The 18,655-nt window shown below is 24.3% G+C and overlaps 1 protein-coding gene and 1 long non-coding RNA gene across 4 annotated transcripts; both read right to left on the bottom strand.

Annotated features, from left to right (window-relative positions):
• Window positions 1-5,957: 5,957 nt before the first annotated feature.
• Window positions 5,958-7,939, bottom strand: LOC122718860. The gene is made up of 3 exons (XR_006347469.1): window positions 7,732-7,939; window positions 6,207-6,329; window positions 5,958-6,129 (listed from the first exon to the last, which is right to left on the bottom strand). It is a non-coding gene; the product is annotated as an uncharacterized LOC122718860 (long non-coding RNA).
• Window positions 7,940-12,374: 4,435 nt separating this feature from the next.
• Window positions 12,375-17,758, bottom strand: LOC122718684 (innexin inx7-like). Of its 3 annotated transcripts, XM_043943937.1 has the most exons (8): window positions 17,300-17,750; window positions 17,059-17,149; window positions 16,086-16,167; window positions 15,441-15,618; window positions 14,650-14,990; window positions 13,727-13,917; window positions 12,912-13,177; window positions 12,375-12,431 (listed from the first exon to the last, which is right to left on the bottom strand). In XM_043943937.1, the coding sequence occupies exons 1-7, from the start codon at window positions 17,385-17,387 to the stop codon at window positions 12,922-12,924; spliced, it is 1,227 nt and encodes a 408-aa protein (XP_043799872.1). In that variant the 5' UTR covers window positions 17,388-17,750; the 3' UTR covers window positions 12,375-12,431; window positions 12,912-12,921. The 3 variants fall into 3 exon arrangements, with proteins under 3 accessions (XP_043799872.1, XP_043799873.1, XP_043799870.1); XM_043943938.1 differs by lacking the exon at window positions 12,375-12,431 and having other exon boundaries at window positions 12,648-13,177; window positions 17,266-17,758; XM_043943935.1 differs by lacking the exon at window positions 12,375-12,431 and having other exon boundaries at window positions 12,648-13,177; window positions 17,300-17,749.
• Between the last annotated feature and the right edge of the window lie 897 nt (window positions 17,759-18,655).

The following is an 18,655-nucleotide window of genomic DNA, read 5'->3' as shown; positions in this document are numbered from 1 at the left end:
AAGAACTGCATTTTATCCTACGAAAATACCAGTCTCTTGTATTCAGCGTCATTTTGTTTAAGATTATGTTAAATGCTGAGATATATATTAAATTGCAGCAAAAATAATAAAAATTAAAAAAAAAATTTGATAATTTTTTTTTATGTATTTAAATTTTATATTTGTAATATTTAGTTGAATACTGAAGTAGAAACCTTGAAACTTATATAATTTTTCCATTAATTTGAATTTTTTATTTTTTCTTCGACATTTTTATCATTATATTTATAATTGATACTTATTTCTTAATAAATTCCTTTATAATTATATATATATGTTTTTTTTATTTATAGAAAAATTGTTTATTTTCCTTGTAATTTTATATTTAAAATTCAATAAATTTTATTATATAAAAAGATATTTTTATAATGTATAACTTTACAAATTTATAATGATTATATAAAATTGAAATAACTGTTTATCGCAATTCATAATATAACTATTCATAAAAATTAATATTTTTAATATTAAAATTCATATTTTTAATTCTACATAAATGAACATCAATATTTATGTAAATTTATCGCGTCATAATTTTCAATATCAGTTGACTGTACAAAGATTTCAAAAAACAAAGAATTTTTACACGAATACGATATTTTTACATAAGCTGTTGTTCATTGCCATTGACATAAATTTTTTATAAAGATAAAACGAAGATTTAAAGAAACAATTTTTTAAACTTCAGGAAATTTTAACATATTTTTTCTTAGAAAAAAAATATAACACATAATAAATATAAATAATTATTAGATATCATTTTTTAAAAATATAAATTATAATTTCAATAAATAATGAAAGCTATTTCATTCTTCTAAATATTTAAAAATTAGGGTGTTAGATTTGTGTTCGACTTAATTTATGACTACAAATACTCACTCGTGTAAAAACGATGGTGACACATGTTACGCACATGTTTACGGAATCTCGTAAAAGTTCCAGAGACAAGACAGGAGTTCCGGTTACTAAGAATCTATCGCTGCACTTAGAAACTAAACTAATGTTCTACGAAAGAAAATCAGCAAAATTTTAATTCGAAGTAAAACGATACATAAACGTTGCTGCTATGGCGTATCAATAGCAAATGGTAATATGATATTATGTAAATATTTTCGTACGCTCGTCGTCGTTTATCGCTTGTGCTTATTAAAAGATGTAAAGAAATTTTCGTTTGTTTAAATGAGATTATAATAGGTAAAAAATTTTCTAGAGAATATTCGAAGTAAAATATTTTCAAAATATAAACAAAAGGATTTTTTCATTTCCTAATTTCTCATCGATTATGTTATAAATATGAATTTTATTTCTTCTTTTTATAAGATTTAATAACAGTGGTTCGCAACTTATGAGTCGTGACATTCTTTAAAATATTTATAATAAGATTTATTAAATTTATATAATAAATGTCGGGATGAAAAATTATCATTTCTTGATAATCATAAGAATATAATGAGGACATATATAGCTAATCAATTTAAACCTTGTTTTATTCTTGAAAAATACCTTTCACTTAAAACCTTGGTTTTTTACTGGCCTTTAACCGAGAAAACTTCAAATAAATATTTCTTCTGAAATTTCAAAAGAATTTTTATATGTTTTTATATGATTACAAGAATATCATTCTTGTAATCAATTCATTCAATTTATCATAAATTTAATATAATATAATAATAATTTAATATAATCATTTACATCAAGTCTATGTTTTTTAATTTGTAAATACACATAATATTAAAAAGTTAAGTTAGAGTAAGTGAAAGTGAAAGGGTTTAACATGTTACAAGATCCCAATAAATTTATCTTATGGAACAAATTGAAAAATATGATAAATAATCAATAAAATAATCAATATCAGAGAAAATCATTTTTATTATATTATCAGTTAAGAAAATTCTTTTTACTTATTTTCTGTTTTTATTTAATAAAAATAATCTTTGTAATTGTATGAATAAGCATTTGCTAGATAGGATGCTGTTGAATCACGTTTCTGATAATTCAAAACTTGAATCGTTAAAACTTTGTAACTATCACATTCAATGTGAAGAAAATAAATGAGGCACGAATACAAGTGCAATGTGAATTAAAAAGTCAAGGATACTAGGGAAAGCCGTTCTCCGAATATAAATTTACCTTGAATCTGCAATAGATTGAAAGTATTGAAAATAATATTGAGATTTTTCAAATTTTTTTAACTCTAAATTAAATGTAAAATTTGCATTTTTTTTTCAATTCTTAAAAGTTAAAATTAGTCAATTAGGATTAAGTGTGTTTAATTGAAAATGCAATTTTAAATTATCCAAATTCCAAGAAAATTGGAAAAAAAGGAGAAAACCATCTGGAAAATATAAAAAATAGAGAATAATCTTGTTATTCTGAGAATTCTGAATTTAAGATTTAAGAAATAAGAATTGAATATATTAGGTTAGGAATTAGGAACGGTTTTCTGTTCAAAGATTTCTACTAATGTACTATATGAATAATTGAAACAAGTTAGTCAACAATAACTGACATACCATCTATGAGTCAAGAATTTTGATATAACAGAACGAATTCGTGGGTATGAGAATCTTTTCATGTCTCCATCTGGACTAGCATCATTCGAGTAACGTCTCATGGTATACATATATATGTATGATCGATATGTATGGATACACGTTGGGATCGCATCGTGTCTATTAATGAAAGAAATTTAGATTCTGGAAATTGTCAGCATTATTATATTTTTAGTTTATTAATAATAAATAATTTTATTGAAATATTAAAATATAATAAATATTGGATAAATATTTAAACATTAGAAAACTGTGCAAATATGAATTAATCTTGATATAGCTTGATCAGTGGAATTCTCTTTTGTCGAAAAGGAACAATGAATAAAAAAGAAAAGTGGCTGAAAATTAAAATAAATATATAAAATTTGATAAAGTTTGTAAATTCGACATAGTAAAATTACTGTACTTTGTTGCTGAATGTCACTATTGTCATTTTCAAACTTTCTACTTTTTGTATCGCTTTTAAAAAAGTATGCTATTATCTTGTCCACTTTCAAAATTGATTTTCATGAAAGTCATTTTATAAAAAGAATTTTCAGAGAGTTACTTTTAATATTGTATGTCCTTCACATTCCTTTAAGAAATGTTTTGGTTAGGTTAGATTAATATATAGATTAATATATAAAAAATAATTAGATTAAAAAATATTTATATTTAGATAACTATAAATTATATAATTAAAAATAATTGCATTAAAATATTCCTCTATTTACTTACTTAGTTCAATAATCTTTTTTTAGAAGTAAACAAAAAATATTGAAAGATATTTTGATACCATTTTTTTTACATGATATTCTTTTCTGCAAAAAAAGAAAAGAATGAAAACTTAATCTAGATCAAAACAATATTTTACTTTATTTGACATGATTATTCTTTTTTTTGAGCGTTCTTGTTCACGTAAATTACGTTAGTACCGTGGTTTTCATATCGTGATCTCGTTTTCGTTGCAACCGGTCGCTGGTCCAAATGTGCAACGTGATGTAACCCAAGCTTTTGTGCAGACGCACCGCAATACGATATCGCCACGACCCACCGACATCTCGGTTTCTCTACACAACCAGGTTGATTCTTGTGACCGTGTTCCATGTAACGAACGTCGCACATATAACGAGATAAAAATAAAAACAAAACAAAAAAAAAAAAAAAAAAAAAAAGAAAGAAAAAACGAAAAATGAGAGGGGAAAAAAAACGGAAACGAAAAGAAAAAAATCGAATGCCTGCACTGAATCCAAGATCATTGATCAATTGAAATTTATTCGAAAATATATATGTTCATTCTTGTGATTCGCTGTTATCTTATCACAGAAAGTGACCTCTCTCTATAAACCTATTGAATAATATCACCCCACATTATAGTGTGGGTACATTAAACTCGGTCAAGGCACTAAAAGCAGTATTTAAGAATTATATTGAACCCCTACTACACTAACGTTTCTAGGAAAATGACACTTTTATTTAATGATTTTAAAGAGAAATAAAAAAAAATTTTAACCAACATTCGACAAATTTATCAAATTTTCTAAATGTATATTGAATTTTCAGGAAGATTTCATGCGATTTCATTTAAATTTATATTCATAAATTCTTAAATATATTAAATAAAATATTAAACCGACATGATTGGAAAACTGGTTTTATTTTTATGGAAAGAATATTAAATAAAGAAGTTAAAAATATAAACATTTTCTGATGAATTGAATCTTTTTTTTTGATATTATTACATTTTATATTTTTATGGTAGAATTTCTTTTGAATTTTATTTTTCGCTCATTGAATTTTGTTTTAGTTTCAATTTCGTTCCATAAAAATATATCTGCAAATGTTTTATAAATTAAATGAATTTTGAACAAAAACAAAAAACAAATAATAATTTAAAACAAAAAAGAAATAATGAATTAGAGATATTAAAAAGATTGAAACAAATATGTGCGCAATAATATTAAATTTTCTTATATCGAAATTCCATGTTATTTGTCCAACCACCAAATAATATGTTTGAGTTTAATGGTTCGTCCCCTTTGCTACGCTTTAAACGCGTCCTTAGTTGCAATTATCTTAATTAGAGTTTATAAACGATGACAATCACTCGTTTTGTCAGCGAAAAATTGCTCTTTCCTCTTTGCTTTTCGACCAAACCGCTTTACGTGCATCGTCCACAATAAATCTTACAAGTCTTCTCGTCACCTGTGGTTTGTTCAAAAACCGTGACCGCCATTCGATGCACTCGATCGCGTTCCACGAGAGTTGCGTTCTTCCAGTTGAACTAAGCTTCCTTGCTCAAATTTCTTCTTATTCGTAAATCTAATAATTAGAAAAATATATTTAATAAATATTTATTTTATTTTTTCATTTGGAAGAATTTTTATTTTATTAGTCAATTTTTTTATATGTATATTGAGATGTTATTGAGGTTATACTTATCATGCTTTTCTTTAAAAAGGTTAAGTATGTTTTATATTCTTTAAATATGTTTTATATTTTTCTTTCTTATTATTAATATCATTAAATTACTTAATATCATTGATCTATTAATATCATTAAATTATTTGTTATTCTCTTATGTTTTTTTTAAAATTCAAGTATATTAACAGGAAATAATTGAAATTAAATTTAGATAGTTCAAAGTAAACATATTTGAATCAAAGTTTAATTTTTAAAATTTCTTAAAAAAATTAATATCTTCTCAAGTGATTTCATGATTTAGAGAATTATGTCACTTTTTTAATTATTTTTATAATACATTTTTTACTATTTCCCATCGACACAATGGGATCATACTTAACGTCTCTAATATTATTCATCTTCTCAATAACCAACTAATGTATGTGATCTATTTAAAACTTTTGATTATATAATTTCAAGTATTCTGTTGATCATTATTCGTAAGCGATCATTTAACCAGGATGTGTTTAAATGGCGTTTCCTCCAGAATCTTTTAAAAACCAAGCATCATAAATTATTCTCAGAATTCACATGAACTTACGTAAATTCGTTTGAAATTCAAATTTCAACGAAACAATTATTATTTGCACAATTAGATCTGCGTTAAATTTACATAAATAACTCCCATAATCTAATAAAATAAAATCATGAATTTTATACTATAATATAAATAAAAATAATTTGTTTTTAAAGTTATGAAATATGTAAAATAAATAAAATTTAATATCTTTTAAAGTTATAATATGTATATTATACCAATTCTATTCTATCTATGATAATACGATATATTCATTAGAATTTAAAATTTTGTTATAATATATCTATATCACAATAAATTCTTTTCTTGAATTCTAATAATTATGAATTGAATTCTATAAATTATTAAATTTTTCCTTGAAGCTTGTTCCTCTTAGCGTCTGTCACTGTACTTTCACGAGAAGAAGCGAGTAGAGCACCGATATCATTTATATTCTTGAACCCTGTCAAACCGGTTTTCACGAGACTCCATGGTTGAGAACCGCTGTAGGTCAATCGTGTCAATTGTGATGAATGTATGTCGACTCTGCTCGCAGTCTGGTCCTTGTAATTCTTCGTGCTAAATTGTATAATCTGTCATAGTGCGTGTAACATGCATCCAATAACGTGAATAAAATAATAATGAAAATTGTGTACCGATCGAGAGCTTGTATTTCTTTGTTCTTCGAACTAGAATAGGATTTTCATTCCTTCTCTTTTCCATTAATGTATAATTAATGATACAACGATAATGTTAGCAATTGTAAATTGAACAATTATCTGAAAAAAGAATCTATATAAGAAAATAAAAGAAAATATTTGCTTTTTTTTATTAAATTTTTATTAAATTTATTAAATATAAAATTTTTATTAAATTGTTATAAATAAATGCATCTAGAAAATATATAATTTATATTTAAATGCATATTTTTTTATATAATAGGTTTTTTCATGATATTATTTTAAATATAGATATATTAATAAATATATATTTAATGTTATTAATTATATGATGTTATTAAAGAATATATGTTAGTTGTTACAAGAAAATTTATGAGTTCATTGACCTGTTTTCTATAATTACTATTAGTTTAATTTTTCCTTTTTTTTTTTTACTTTTTCCTATTTAATCTTAAACAAAATTACAAAATAAAAATGATTATTATAATTAGAAAATTATTTTCTAATTTTAAATTTACAAAAAAATAAGACTTCTAAATTACATTGATTGCTTATATCATACATTAAAAAAATCATACATTAAAAAAAATTATATTAGCAAATTTTTTAATGATTAATTTTCGTCAATTTTAAAATTATTAAATTGATTAGCAAACATTTATTAATATTATAGTGCTATGAGAATTTCTTGAAGTATCTTGTTTAAGTTCTTAGTATGAACGAATAGCAATTGTAATCGTGATATTTCTAAGAAATTATCAATACAAGGTGTGTATATATATCTGTGTGATATAAAGAATACTAATTAAAATTTTCTTATTATTTTATCGCTGATTAAACATTCTGAGGAGATTCTACACAAGCTAAAAATAACTGATAATGCAACTCGTGTAAGACATAACTTAATAAGCGATCACATTCATGCTACATCAGCGATAAAAAAATCATTGTAAGCCACTTAGGTGACAGAAGAATAAATGTTTGAATAGCAATTTAAACAAAATTATTCAAAAATTAACTTTAATTTTTTAACCATAGTTGCTACTAAAATAAAGAAAATTTGATAAATTTGAATTTACTGATATAGATTATTTTTCATCTAATTATCTTATTTCATAATTTTAAATATTATTTTTTTATTTATTATATTTTTTTTATAGTATTATATTTTATCAAATTTAAATCGAATTTAAATCGAATTTAAATCGAAATCGAAAAATAGGGAAGAACATTAATAACATACAATATTTCACTAATATAAAATAAATAATATTTAATTCTTAATAAATATGTAAATTTTAATCAATAAAAATGTTTGTAATTTTTAAAAAACTTTTTTAAAGCTTTCATCTTATAAAATCAATAGAATATAAAATTAAACTAAAAATATTAAACTAAAACTAAAAAAGATTGTTTCTTATATGTAACATCAATCTAATATTTATTCTTCAATAAAGAAGAGAGATAATAGAACTAGTTGCTATTTGTAAAGTGTACTTACAAAATTGTTGTCTAAGTATAGCAAGTGAAAATTACTGGTAACCAAGGATACGTTGAATAGAATCCATGTTCGTAGATAGAAAGAAGGAAAAGGCTGGGACTTGTAAGGGCACACTTGGTCACGTTGAATCCGAGTCGGTCCGATGTGTAAATACCTTACTCGATGAGTGCACGTTAACCTCATTATCCATGCACACGTGGTCTCCGAGTCTCTGGACGTTCACTGTAACCACGCCAATACGAAAGACACACATTGAATAAAGATAGAATCTTGATACAACAGCACCGTTGTTTATTCATGGGTTTCCACGTCGTTTCGAATAAATGAACGAATACAAGATATTATTATACCTATACAACTTATCCGAAAGATTTTTCAGAATTAGTTTTTTTTAAGAAAAAAAAAGTTAAAAATTTTACTGTTAACAATTTGATTAAATTTTACTTTAAAAGTAACAATATAATCATAGTTGATTAACTTTGTTATTCAGAAATATGCAACGATGCCAGTCATCTGTGGCTACTGTGGCTCCACTGATAAATTGTGGTTAAGAATATAAATACAGTAATAGTCAGTGTGTTAATATATCGTGATTTAATGAAAACTTTTATGGATAACATATTAGATCAGTCGTTTTCATCCTTTTTGAATTTATTACTCAAAAAATTTCTAAGAATAAGTATTCTTATCATGTTAAGACAAGGCATTACTTGATGTTTATTTTTTTTTTTTTTTTTAGAAGACACGCATACTTTGTCAGAGATACATCAGTTGGTCGTTCAAAATTCTATCACAGTACAAGAGTACAAGAGTAAAGTATTGGATGAAATACGAAATGCATTCTTATTCCTTCTGTATCCTTCTTGCTTCTTGAAACGCTTTTAGAATATTTTACTCACTGCCACCAATGAAGAATGCCATTTGTGCTGCTAATGAGTTTTATCGTTATTTTAATCGTTTTTGTTATAATTAATTTCGGTTGCTTTTCATAAAAATAAGCCTTAATTTATTTTTCTTCTTTATAAGATACTAAATAATAAAAGTACAAATAGAATATTCTATAAAAAATTCTATAATATATTTATATATAATATATATATAAATATATATTATATATGTAATATATTCTATAATAAATTTTATCAAATAACGTAATAATTAAGGATTTCGAAAAATTTTCTTAGAGTCTATGATTTATTTTTTCTTTTAATCTTCATAGAGAAGACCTTGTGCTTAATAAATCATCAAAGTGCAAACAAGATCAAAAGTAAATTCTACTTATGAAAATATTCAACTGAATAGATTTTATCAATCTTTTTCTGGCGCGAAAATTGAACTTTCTTTCTGTTCTACGATGGAGCAACATAATATAATCGGAAATTCCTTTCAACTGACGAACGGTAGTGACAGTTTTTTGAGCGAGTAGATAATAAATTTACTATTTCGTGAGTCAGTATCTGATTGGTTTTGAAAGTCCGTGCACGTGTATGTAATAGTACGAGAATATCACGGGTCATTTATTGCGATATTTCATCAGATTTCTATAAGTTACGATAATGATATAATTTCCAAACTATTAGTGAAAATGGAAGTTGTAGAATGAAACAAAAATGTCTTGAGAAATATAAATTTTAATTTTTATGTTTCATTTTTTTCATCTGTTCACTATTATCTTTAGTTCAAGATATTTAATTTTTTTCTTTACTCTTTTAGACAGTGGTTTTCAATGTGTGGCTCCTAAACCACAAAAAGATTATACAAATAACATTTTATTAAAAACTAAAAATTTATTTTTCTTTATTATTTTATTCTTCTAATATATCGACTCTAAGTACTTAAATAATGATGAACATTTGAATTAATGAATTTTTAATTACTATTGAATGACATATATTATAATATAATGCGTAAATAAGTTCTTTTAATGACATTATTACAAAATGATCTTGAAATTCATAAATTTTTCTAAATTAAATGATAATTTTTTACATACTAAAATTTAGAATTATTAAAGAAATTAAAAAAGATAATCTTGAAAAGAATAAAAAAAAAATATAATATTTATTTAAAATTATCAAATATGACATACTAAAAATACAAACATATTATTAAATTTTCAAATTTTTATAATTATAACACTAGATACAAAATAAGTAAAATACCAGATTCATTCATTTCAATAGAAAATATAATACTAAAACCGTGTCAGATTATCGGAACAGTTTAAATACATTAGATACATTAAATACATGCGTATGTTACGATCGTCAAAGAACCTTCCGTATAATATGCATGTTCTCTTTTCTCTAATGCACAGTCGTCATTTCCCGGTTGTGAGAGAGAACATAATGGACCATATTCCGGTCGCGATGATTCTTCTTTTCATAAAAAGAACGAACAAAGATCTCGTAATCTGATTTTACAATTTACCTCTTGATCCAATACACACAATTGTTTAATTATATTTCGTTTTTTATTTTTAATAACTCATTCTTCATTTTCTTCGATATATTTAATTTTTAATCTCAAATCATGACATTTTTCTTTTTATTTTATTTTATTCTATTTTATTAGTTATAATTATATTTATTGTAGTATTTATTAGTATTTATTAATTAATATTAGTATTTATTAATTAGTTATTTTTTAGTATTTATTAATTAGTATTATAATATTTTATATTATATTATAATATTTTATATTATTTCATCCTTTCGTTTCGTTTTTCTATTTTAAGGTTATATCTATGACAAAATATTATTAATGTATATAATATTTAATATAGGTTATAAATACATAAATAATACAATGATTTATAAAAATATAATTATTTAATACATTTTGTACTCTAATTTTCTACTTTATTCTTATAAATTTTATTACCATACACAGCAGATATTTCAAATATATTCTTAATATCAGTTCTCGATAATGAGTTAACAGTTGAGTAATCAGTTTCTTTCATTAGTGTCGATGATACAACTCTCTGTCAACATATGTTACAAGCTTTGATAAGTTTTTCATTGCCATTATTAAGACGAATTAAAATCTATTTAAATTCCATTCTTTTTGTCAAATAATTTTTCTTTTTGAAAAACCATCGTTATATTCAATAGTTCTAAAAATCAAACCTATAAATTCATTATGAAGAAAATGAGATTTATGATTTCCAAAGCAAATCTGAAGGAAGTTATTATCAAGTCTTGTCAAGTATTTTTTATCAAGTAATAATAACTTCTAGGAAAATTAGTATATTTGATATATTATTGAAATTTTAAATATATTTATTACATTCGTACAATTAACTCGAAAATGAAATTAGAAAATTTGCAGATGAACGTAAATGGATTAATTTAATGATAAGTCACGTTGCAAAAACCAATCAATCTTTTAAACGATTTAATAATCCCGATTATTGTTGAGCAGCTGAAGAGGTTTAATATAACCTATATTTACTTGCATATATAACGGTATATAAGTGCACTCTAATTGAGATGTACCAAAGGAAGATACAGAGTTACGTTGAAAAACTTAAGGAATTATGTAACTATCATATTCTCTTCAAAATTATATACTGACTGTATATTATATATATATGATTTTTATGTATTTATATATATAACTTTTAATATACGTAAAAATTTTGTACACAAATAAGTGACTAGGATTCAAATGATATGATAAAATTAAATGGATATCTGTAATTATATTTGTATTTGAAAAAATGCAATATTAATTTTCCTCAAAAATATCAGTAATTATAAAATAAAATCTTTATTAGCATATTTGTTAAAACATATTTATTAAAATATAATACATATTTCTAATATTAATAATTTAAAAATATTTAAATTTTCATTTTATTTATTTTATTTCTTTGCAACATATATAACAAAATTTTTTTTATTTTTACAATAAAAATGTATTAATTATTTATAACGATTGTAATATTGAAAAATTGGTAATAATTATGAAAAAAACAAATTTTCCTTTCAAATAAATGCTTACATTATTAATTAAAAATATAGTTTTATTCATACAACATTAACAAAAATTTTTATGTAGTTTTAAAATTTTCTGAAATGATGTAAAAAATAGAATCAAATTCGATAATTTGTCTAATTTGATGATGATGCAATCTTTACATCTTTAGATTTATTTACATTATATTACATAACTATCTAAATACTATAACACACTATAAGTATTATTATACACACTATAAGTAGCATATATGAATAAAAATGATATTTGATGGTATTTACAATACAAAATTACATTATATAAATATATAAAAAATAACTTACGATTGACCTTGATTAGGTAAATATATAAATAAAATATTTTATTTACATATTTATTACATATTTTACATTAAATATTTAATTTCATATGCTAATTACATTATTTATATTTAATATATAATTAATAATTATATATAATTTTTTATATATATAATTATTTTTAATTTATATATAATTAATAATTTTTTTTTCAGCTTTTTAAAAAGTTTGAAAAAACTTTTAAAAATATATTATTAATGTCATTACTTCATTATATAATCATTTGTTAAAATGAAAAAAACTTTCTTCAAATTTTTAAAATTCTCAAAATTATTTTAATAAATACATTAAAAAATTTTGAAATTTTTTTCAATAAAGAGAAATAAAATTGAAGAAATTCTCAATAATCCAATTTATCTGCGAACATAAAGAATTAATTTAATCATATAAATAAACTAATTGAACTTCACTCAAAAAATAAAAAAAATTATTTGATACTTTTCAAATCTATTTAATATCTTCTCTTATCTTTTTGTAATATTTATTCATTTTATCGATGTTTATTTATTGAGTTTACCGATATTTTTATCTGATATTAATCTATTTATTTTTCAGACTTTATTCAACACTGATTTATTTGACATAATCATCAAACTTATTTTATTAATTTTTATATTTACAATAATATTTACATTCTTTTCTTTGCAAAGACTATACAAAGATCAATATATCAAAAAAATATATATAAATCATATTATTTGAAAATTTGTTTATCCAAAAATAAATATATCATTATAATTTGATTAATAATTTTAAGTTATAATTTTAATTTAATTTTAATAATTTAGTTTCATATCTTCGATTTTTTGATGATCTTATAATAAAAAATATGCTCACTTATGCGTAGTTAAAATTGACTCTCTTTATCGTTTAACGGTTTCTCTTCGTTAGACATATTGTATATAGTTTGACGTCTTTCTTCCAGATCACCGGCAAGTTTCACCAACAGTTCTCTGAATATATAGTTATCCAAGTTCTTCGCTATATAATAAAGAAATACCCAATCCCCATAGTGACACTCATGAGTAACGGCCAGCACGTTCCACGGATTGTATTTCCCAGGACAAGCCATGGAGAACACTAACTTGTTGAATAGTTCACTCCTAATCCATATAAGAATATTAATTAAAAAAAAAAATTAAGTGTTAATTAATAAAATTATTCGGATTAAGAGATGTTAAATAATGTAAACAATTTTTAGAAAATGTAATATATTTGAAAAAAAATATTTAGAATATTTGAAATGTTAAATAATAAAGTTAAAAAATGAAATTTATTGAGGAAAAAAAATTCTAAATGATATATAAAAATAATTAGTAATGTGAACAATTTCCGTTTCTTCTTCAAAATCGAAAATTATCTGAGAATTTCAACGCATTCTTCCAAGTAAATTCGTTAATCCAATTGCACTATTAATTGTGTAGGAATTTATATTTGAACGAGCACTTCCTCAAAATTACAATTATCCGCAATATCGGTGTTAACACACGTGAGATCAGAATTTCACGGAAATATTTCTCATATGCGATATATTGTCATGGATTTAGAAATACACAGTCAATGATACAAGAGTTCAAAGAATCCGTATTTCTTGGAAAAATAACTATCTACAAGGCATGAGATACGTATAGATAGATAAATAAAGTAGTAACCTGGCATGCAACGCCATAGTAAGTAACCTCCAGAGCAATCCTAAACCGGTTATCACAGAGAGAATGATGTACCAATACCAAAGGAACACATAGATCTTCTCGTTAATGATGTTCAATGCCATGATGCACAGAGCATCGTGGTTTTGTATAGTTCCTGATGGACCGTATTTGTGAAAGATACATTTAGTTACCTGGAACGTTTATTCGAAAAGATATTTTTTTTCTTTTAAAAGATAAATCGTGGAACGAAGTTCGTATAGATTCTAGATTGTAAACAAACCCATTGAAACTTTCAAAATATTTTCAAGCACGTATTATATATGCGACAATATTACTACAGTAGTACCAACTGTTACAAGATCGAAACTGGATCCCATCAATTATTCGAGGATAATTGTTGGCAGCTTTTCGATTTTGTTCATTTTATTGAATCGTGAGAAACGAGAGAAAAAAACTTTTTTTATGAATGAAATTTAAATATATATATATATATTATATATTATATATTATATATTATATTATATATATATATATATATATTTAATATTTATATATATATATATATATATATATATTTGTTATATGTACATATTTTTTTATGTGTATTTAAGTTTATAAGAGAATATATGTGTCTCAAAAATAAAAATTCCAATTCCATAGTGGGGAAATTGAAATAGTGGGGAAATTGAAATAGTGGGGAGCGATTTGAGTGGACAGAAAGTGCAATAGTTAAGTAAGTACTACTAAATATATAAATTTAACATTTGAAAAGAATGAAATTTTTACAATTACGTTATAAATCGATTTTGCAGTCATAAAATATTAAGCTTATACTTATATATATTTATTCTGCATGCAATTTCATGCTTCAGCAATGTAAGCTTGATTAAATTTGATAATATTTGATCAAATATTATTGTTACCTTAGGAAACACGATATCGAGAGGTTCGACTTGACCTTCTTCGGATCCATAATGTGCCAACATTTGTCCAAGACCGAGAAAAGCACCTCCGAGAAACCAGTCGGTCAGATATATTTGCAAAAGAACGTTGATGAAATTGAGAACCTCGCATAGGCCCAAATAATACGCCCATGGTCGATTCAAATGAATACGATTCAGAAAAGCATGACGAATTTGACGTATTTTCTCGTCGCATTCGTCCTTCGACATGATGCTTATACCATTCTCGGTCTTCAGAGATGTCTCACGAAGAGCCATTGACGCTGTATGCAATCCGGTAACCAACGCTTTTAAACGGCCTCCTGATTTAAGAATTTTACTTCTTTCATTAAATAAATCTTTGTATGACAAACGTTCTTTTTCTAATTAAATTTAAATTTACATATAACGCGTTTAGCCCTTTAACATTATTTTTTATCATTATAACACTTGTTGTTTGTGCACAGATATACAAAGAAATTGGAAATTCATGTTTAAATGAAAATCCAGCTCTTATCGTTTAAGAATTATTAAAAAAAATTGAAAATAGTGATGACCACGTTAAAATTATATTATTCTCAATCGTTCAAATAATTATCATCAAATTATCATATTATTCGAATAAAAACATACGTTTCGAAACGAAAGACCAAGAGAATTATAATGCACGTTATTATTCTTTTTTAAATAAGAAAATCGAAAGATTAAAAGTTCGTATAGTATGCATGCGAAGGTATGCAAGATAGGTTGGTGGGTATTATAGCGAGACTGACCTTCAACATTCCTCCACAGGTAGTGAGGCGCGTAAAAGAAGATCGCCTGAAAAAACAGAACGAAGGGCACCCACTGGTAGTAGGCATGATGTACCACGGAGTCTTCTGAAGTTGCTGGTCCAACACCAGGATGTGCGATTTCACCTAATTCCACCGATGTTTTGTTCAAATGTTTTGTCTAAAAAATTCCATATTATCGTTTCCTTTATCGAATATAAAGTTAAAAAATTTTTAGAGATTTTATAAATATTTTTTTTCTATCAATATTAAAATTTAAGAATTTTTTTTTTTGCAAAATATTAATATAATCATGGAACAACATTTTGAAAAACAGAAATTCTAGAGATCAAAATAAATGTAAAAATTGTTATACAAAAATATCAGTTGAGACTTATTTATTGAGTTATATGTAATTTAAGTTTGTATTGGATGAAGTGAGACGGAGATAGAACGAGAAGAATGGAATGATGGAGATAGCCGTCTCGATTCGTTTAATACAAACTTATTTATAATTTAATACCTATAATAGATATTTTTGCATATTTTTGTATTTGTTTTTCAATAAGATTCTTGTTTTTTTTTTTTTATGAGAAACATTTTTATGCGCAATTAAATAAAATTGAATGTATTATTATTAATATTTACCACAGTGTAAGTAGACGTGAAAAAGCAGAAAGTGTTGATTACTTTCACTACATCATCGCTCATTCCATGCCCAGCGATACACCTTATCCATAAAACATAACATTGTGTATAATTATCTCTTTTATTAGCAATTTTTAATTGATAAATATATCATAAACGCATTATGTTTTATTTCTTTTTTTTTTAATATTATGTAAGAGATAAATAAAAGTTTTAACAATAATAAATTAAACATGATATTATTTAGTTATAAATGTCACGCTTGTAGATTTTCTTCAAATATAAATATTATTTTTATGAAAATATATTTAAATACTTATTTGTATAAAATGTTTTTTTTAGCAAAATTATGTATAAAAGAAAAAAGATATTTTTAATACAAATTTTGAAAAAAAATATTTTTCTTGATGAAAAAAAAAATATTTATCCTCTTTTCTTAATCTATTCAAAAAAAAAAAAATTTAATCCAAAGGATTTTTTATGTGATAAATTTCTTTTTCAATTGATAATAATACATGTTTAAATTGAATATATATATAAATTATTATTATCGATTTGAATATATACAATGCTCAATTATATACAATTTCTTATTCTAATTCTTATGAAAATTTAAAAGAACGAAGATTCTTAACGGAATTTGTTTTTATTAATAACTAATACATAAGTATTTTATTATTTTTATATATAGTTTTTTATTTTATATACAAGTTAAATAATTAAATAATTAATTATCGAGATTCCCTCAGATATTAAAGAACAAATATAAATCTCGATTTTAAAAATCCAAGAATTTTATTTGATAACGCATACGAGTACAGATAAAAGAGAACTTAATCATTAGAACTCTATTATACGATAAAAAACATAATCGCGTTATTTATTTTACACATATTTAGTGACATTATTATAGCAATGGATCACTCGAAGCTAGTATTAAAGATTATTAGAAGAGTATTATTCATAAATATACCTGATATGTTCTCCGATAAATTGTCTAGCTGTTACCAATAGCGTAGCGATCAAGAGCATCAGAAACGTGAATCTATAGTGCATCTTAAAAACTGAATGACACCGAATAATCAATTGATTATTATATCGTTAATAAAAATTTCAATATTAAATTTCAATAATGAAATAAAGACTACTAACAAAATGAAAAAAAAAAAAAAAAACTAACTATTCATATCTCTGTCATCATTTTTATTTTTTACCCAAGTTATCAATGGCCACAGAGTCCTGCGAAACCTTCCACTTGACATGGTCCTTGAGGACCGAGAACGTAGCTAAAACGGTCGTCATTTCTTTGAAATACTCTCAACTATCTCTCCAAATCACGAATCTCTCATCTGTTTCCAGTGTTAAAATTCCTCGACCACCCTCGGTTCCGGATCTAGGCATCTATCGATCAACTTCCGGTATTTCTCTTCCTTCGTATTCCGTGAGCGAATATATATAATAACAGGAATATCGCAATGATTAAAATTGCGCGAAGATCTCTCACGATGGCAATGTGATCGGTCGATCCAATTTACACTGAACATTCGAAGCTGGTAAATCTTATTTCTCGTTATCAGTGGCCACGATTGCGCAGTGGCATCGTGAGTGACAAACGCTTCACGAAACTTCATAGACTCATAACCGTGGTTTCGAAGGTGCGAGTTACAAAGCCACTTATTCACTTAGATAGATAAGACTAGATAATAGATAATATCATGCTTGTTACGAGCAATTTAAAATAAGAACGAGAACGTTATTATTTCATCGAAGATATTTGCCGATTGATCGATCGATTCAATTGATCTCTGATGATCATACATATTGATCGATTCAAAAGCGGTTTCATCGCGTTGGGACGTTTCGTTTTTCCCCTAGCGCTCCAAGAGCATGCGCGTTGACGCGTTCGATATCTCTTGGAGAAAAATATTTTGATTTCATTAATCTTATACAATTAAATGTGAAGTTTAGCAAATAAATTTAAATAAATATGATTAATAAACGGTATATGAAGGATGTGAACATATTAAATATCTTGGGATCTAAGGTTAAACAGAAGTAGAGTTTCGAAAAGAATAATTTTATTTCTTCATGTAATATAGAATTTATAAAAATAAATTTCTCTTTTATTCTGATACAAATTTCATTTATTTTCATATATAAAATCATTTATCAAGTTATATTATATGTTCGTCACACTTTATATATTATATACGTATGTATATCTTGTTCAATTGATCAAACAGTTTGTCACTTTCACGCAAGAATTATTGTCGCGTTAATAATCATTATTTTTACGACTTTTAAATACATTAATCCAACGGCAATGACAGAAAGGAAAATATCCACATGTTGATTTCGATGATTAGTACGTAATTCGTAATAAAACTTATGAAACTTTTATCTCTATCAATTGGATGATTTCACAATAATAATCAGTCGGATATAATATCGAGCACAATCATGATGATTAATTATGTTTTATCGAGACGTTTTTTTTCAAAAAATATATGAGATACGCACAATAGTCTTATCGTTGCACTAAAAAAATCTAAATGATTTTCCAAGTTTTC

This window comes from Apis laboriosa, unplaced genomic scaffold (genome assembly GCF_014066325.1).
Source record: "Apis laboriosa isolate Shangri-la unplaced genomic scaffold, ASM1406632v1 scaffold68_cov148, whole genome shotgun sequence".
Lineage (NCBI taxonomy): Eukaryota > Metazoa > Arthropoda > Insecta > Hymenoptera > Apidae > Apis > Apis laboriosa.
This window is presented reverse-complemented; position numbering and strand designations above follow the sequence as displayed.

Bases quoted from the DNA above. Each gene is read 5' to 3' on its own strand.
- LOC122718684 (XM_043943937.1), bottom strand. From the start codon at position 17,387: ATGACGACCGTTTTAGCTACGTTCTCGGTCCTCAAGGACCATGTCAAG. The intron at 16,168-17,058 runs GTATATTTATGA...TTTATGGATAAG, and splicing joins TTTATCGGAGAACATATCAG to GTGTATCGCTGGGCATGGAA. The intron at 14,991-15,440 runs GTCAGTCTCGCT...TTCTTAAATCAG, and splicing joins CCTGTGGAGGAATGTTGAAG to GAGGCCGTTTAAAAGCGTTG.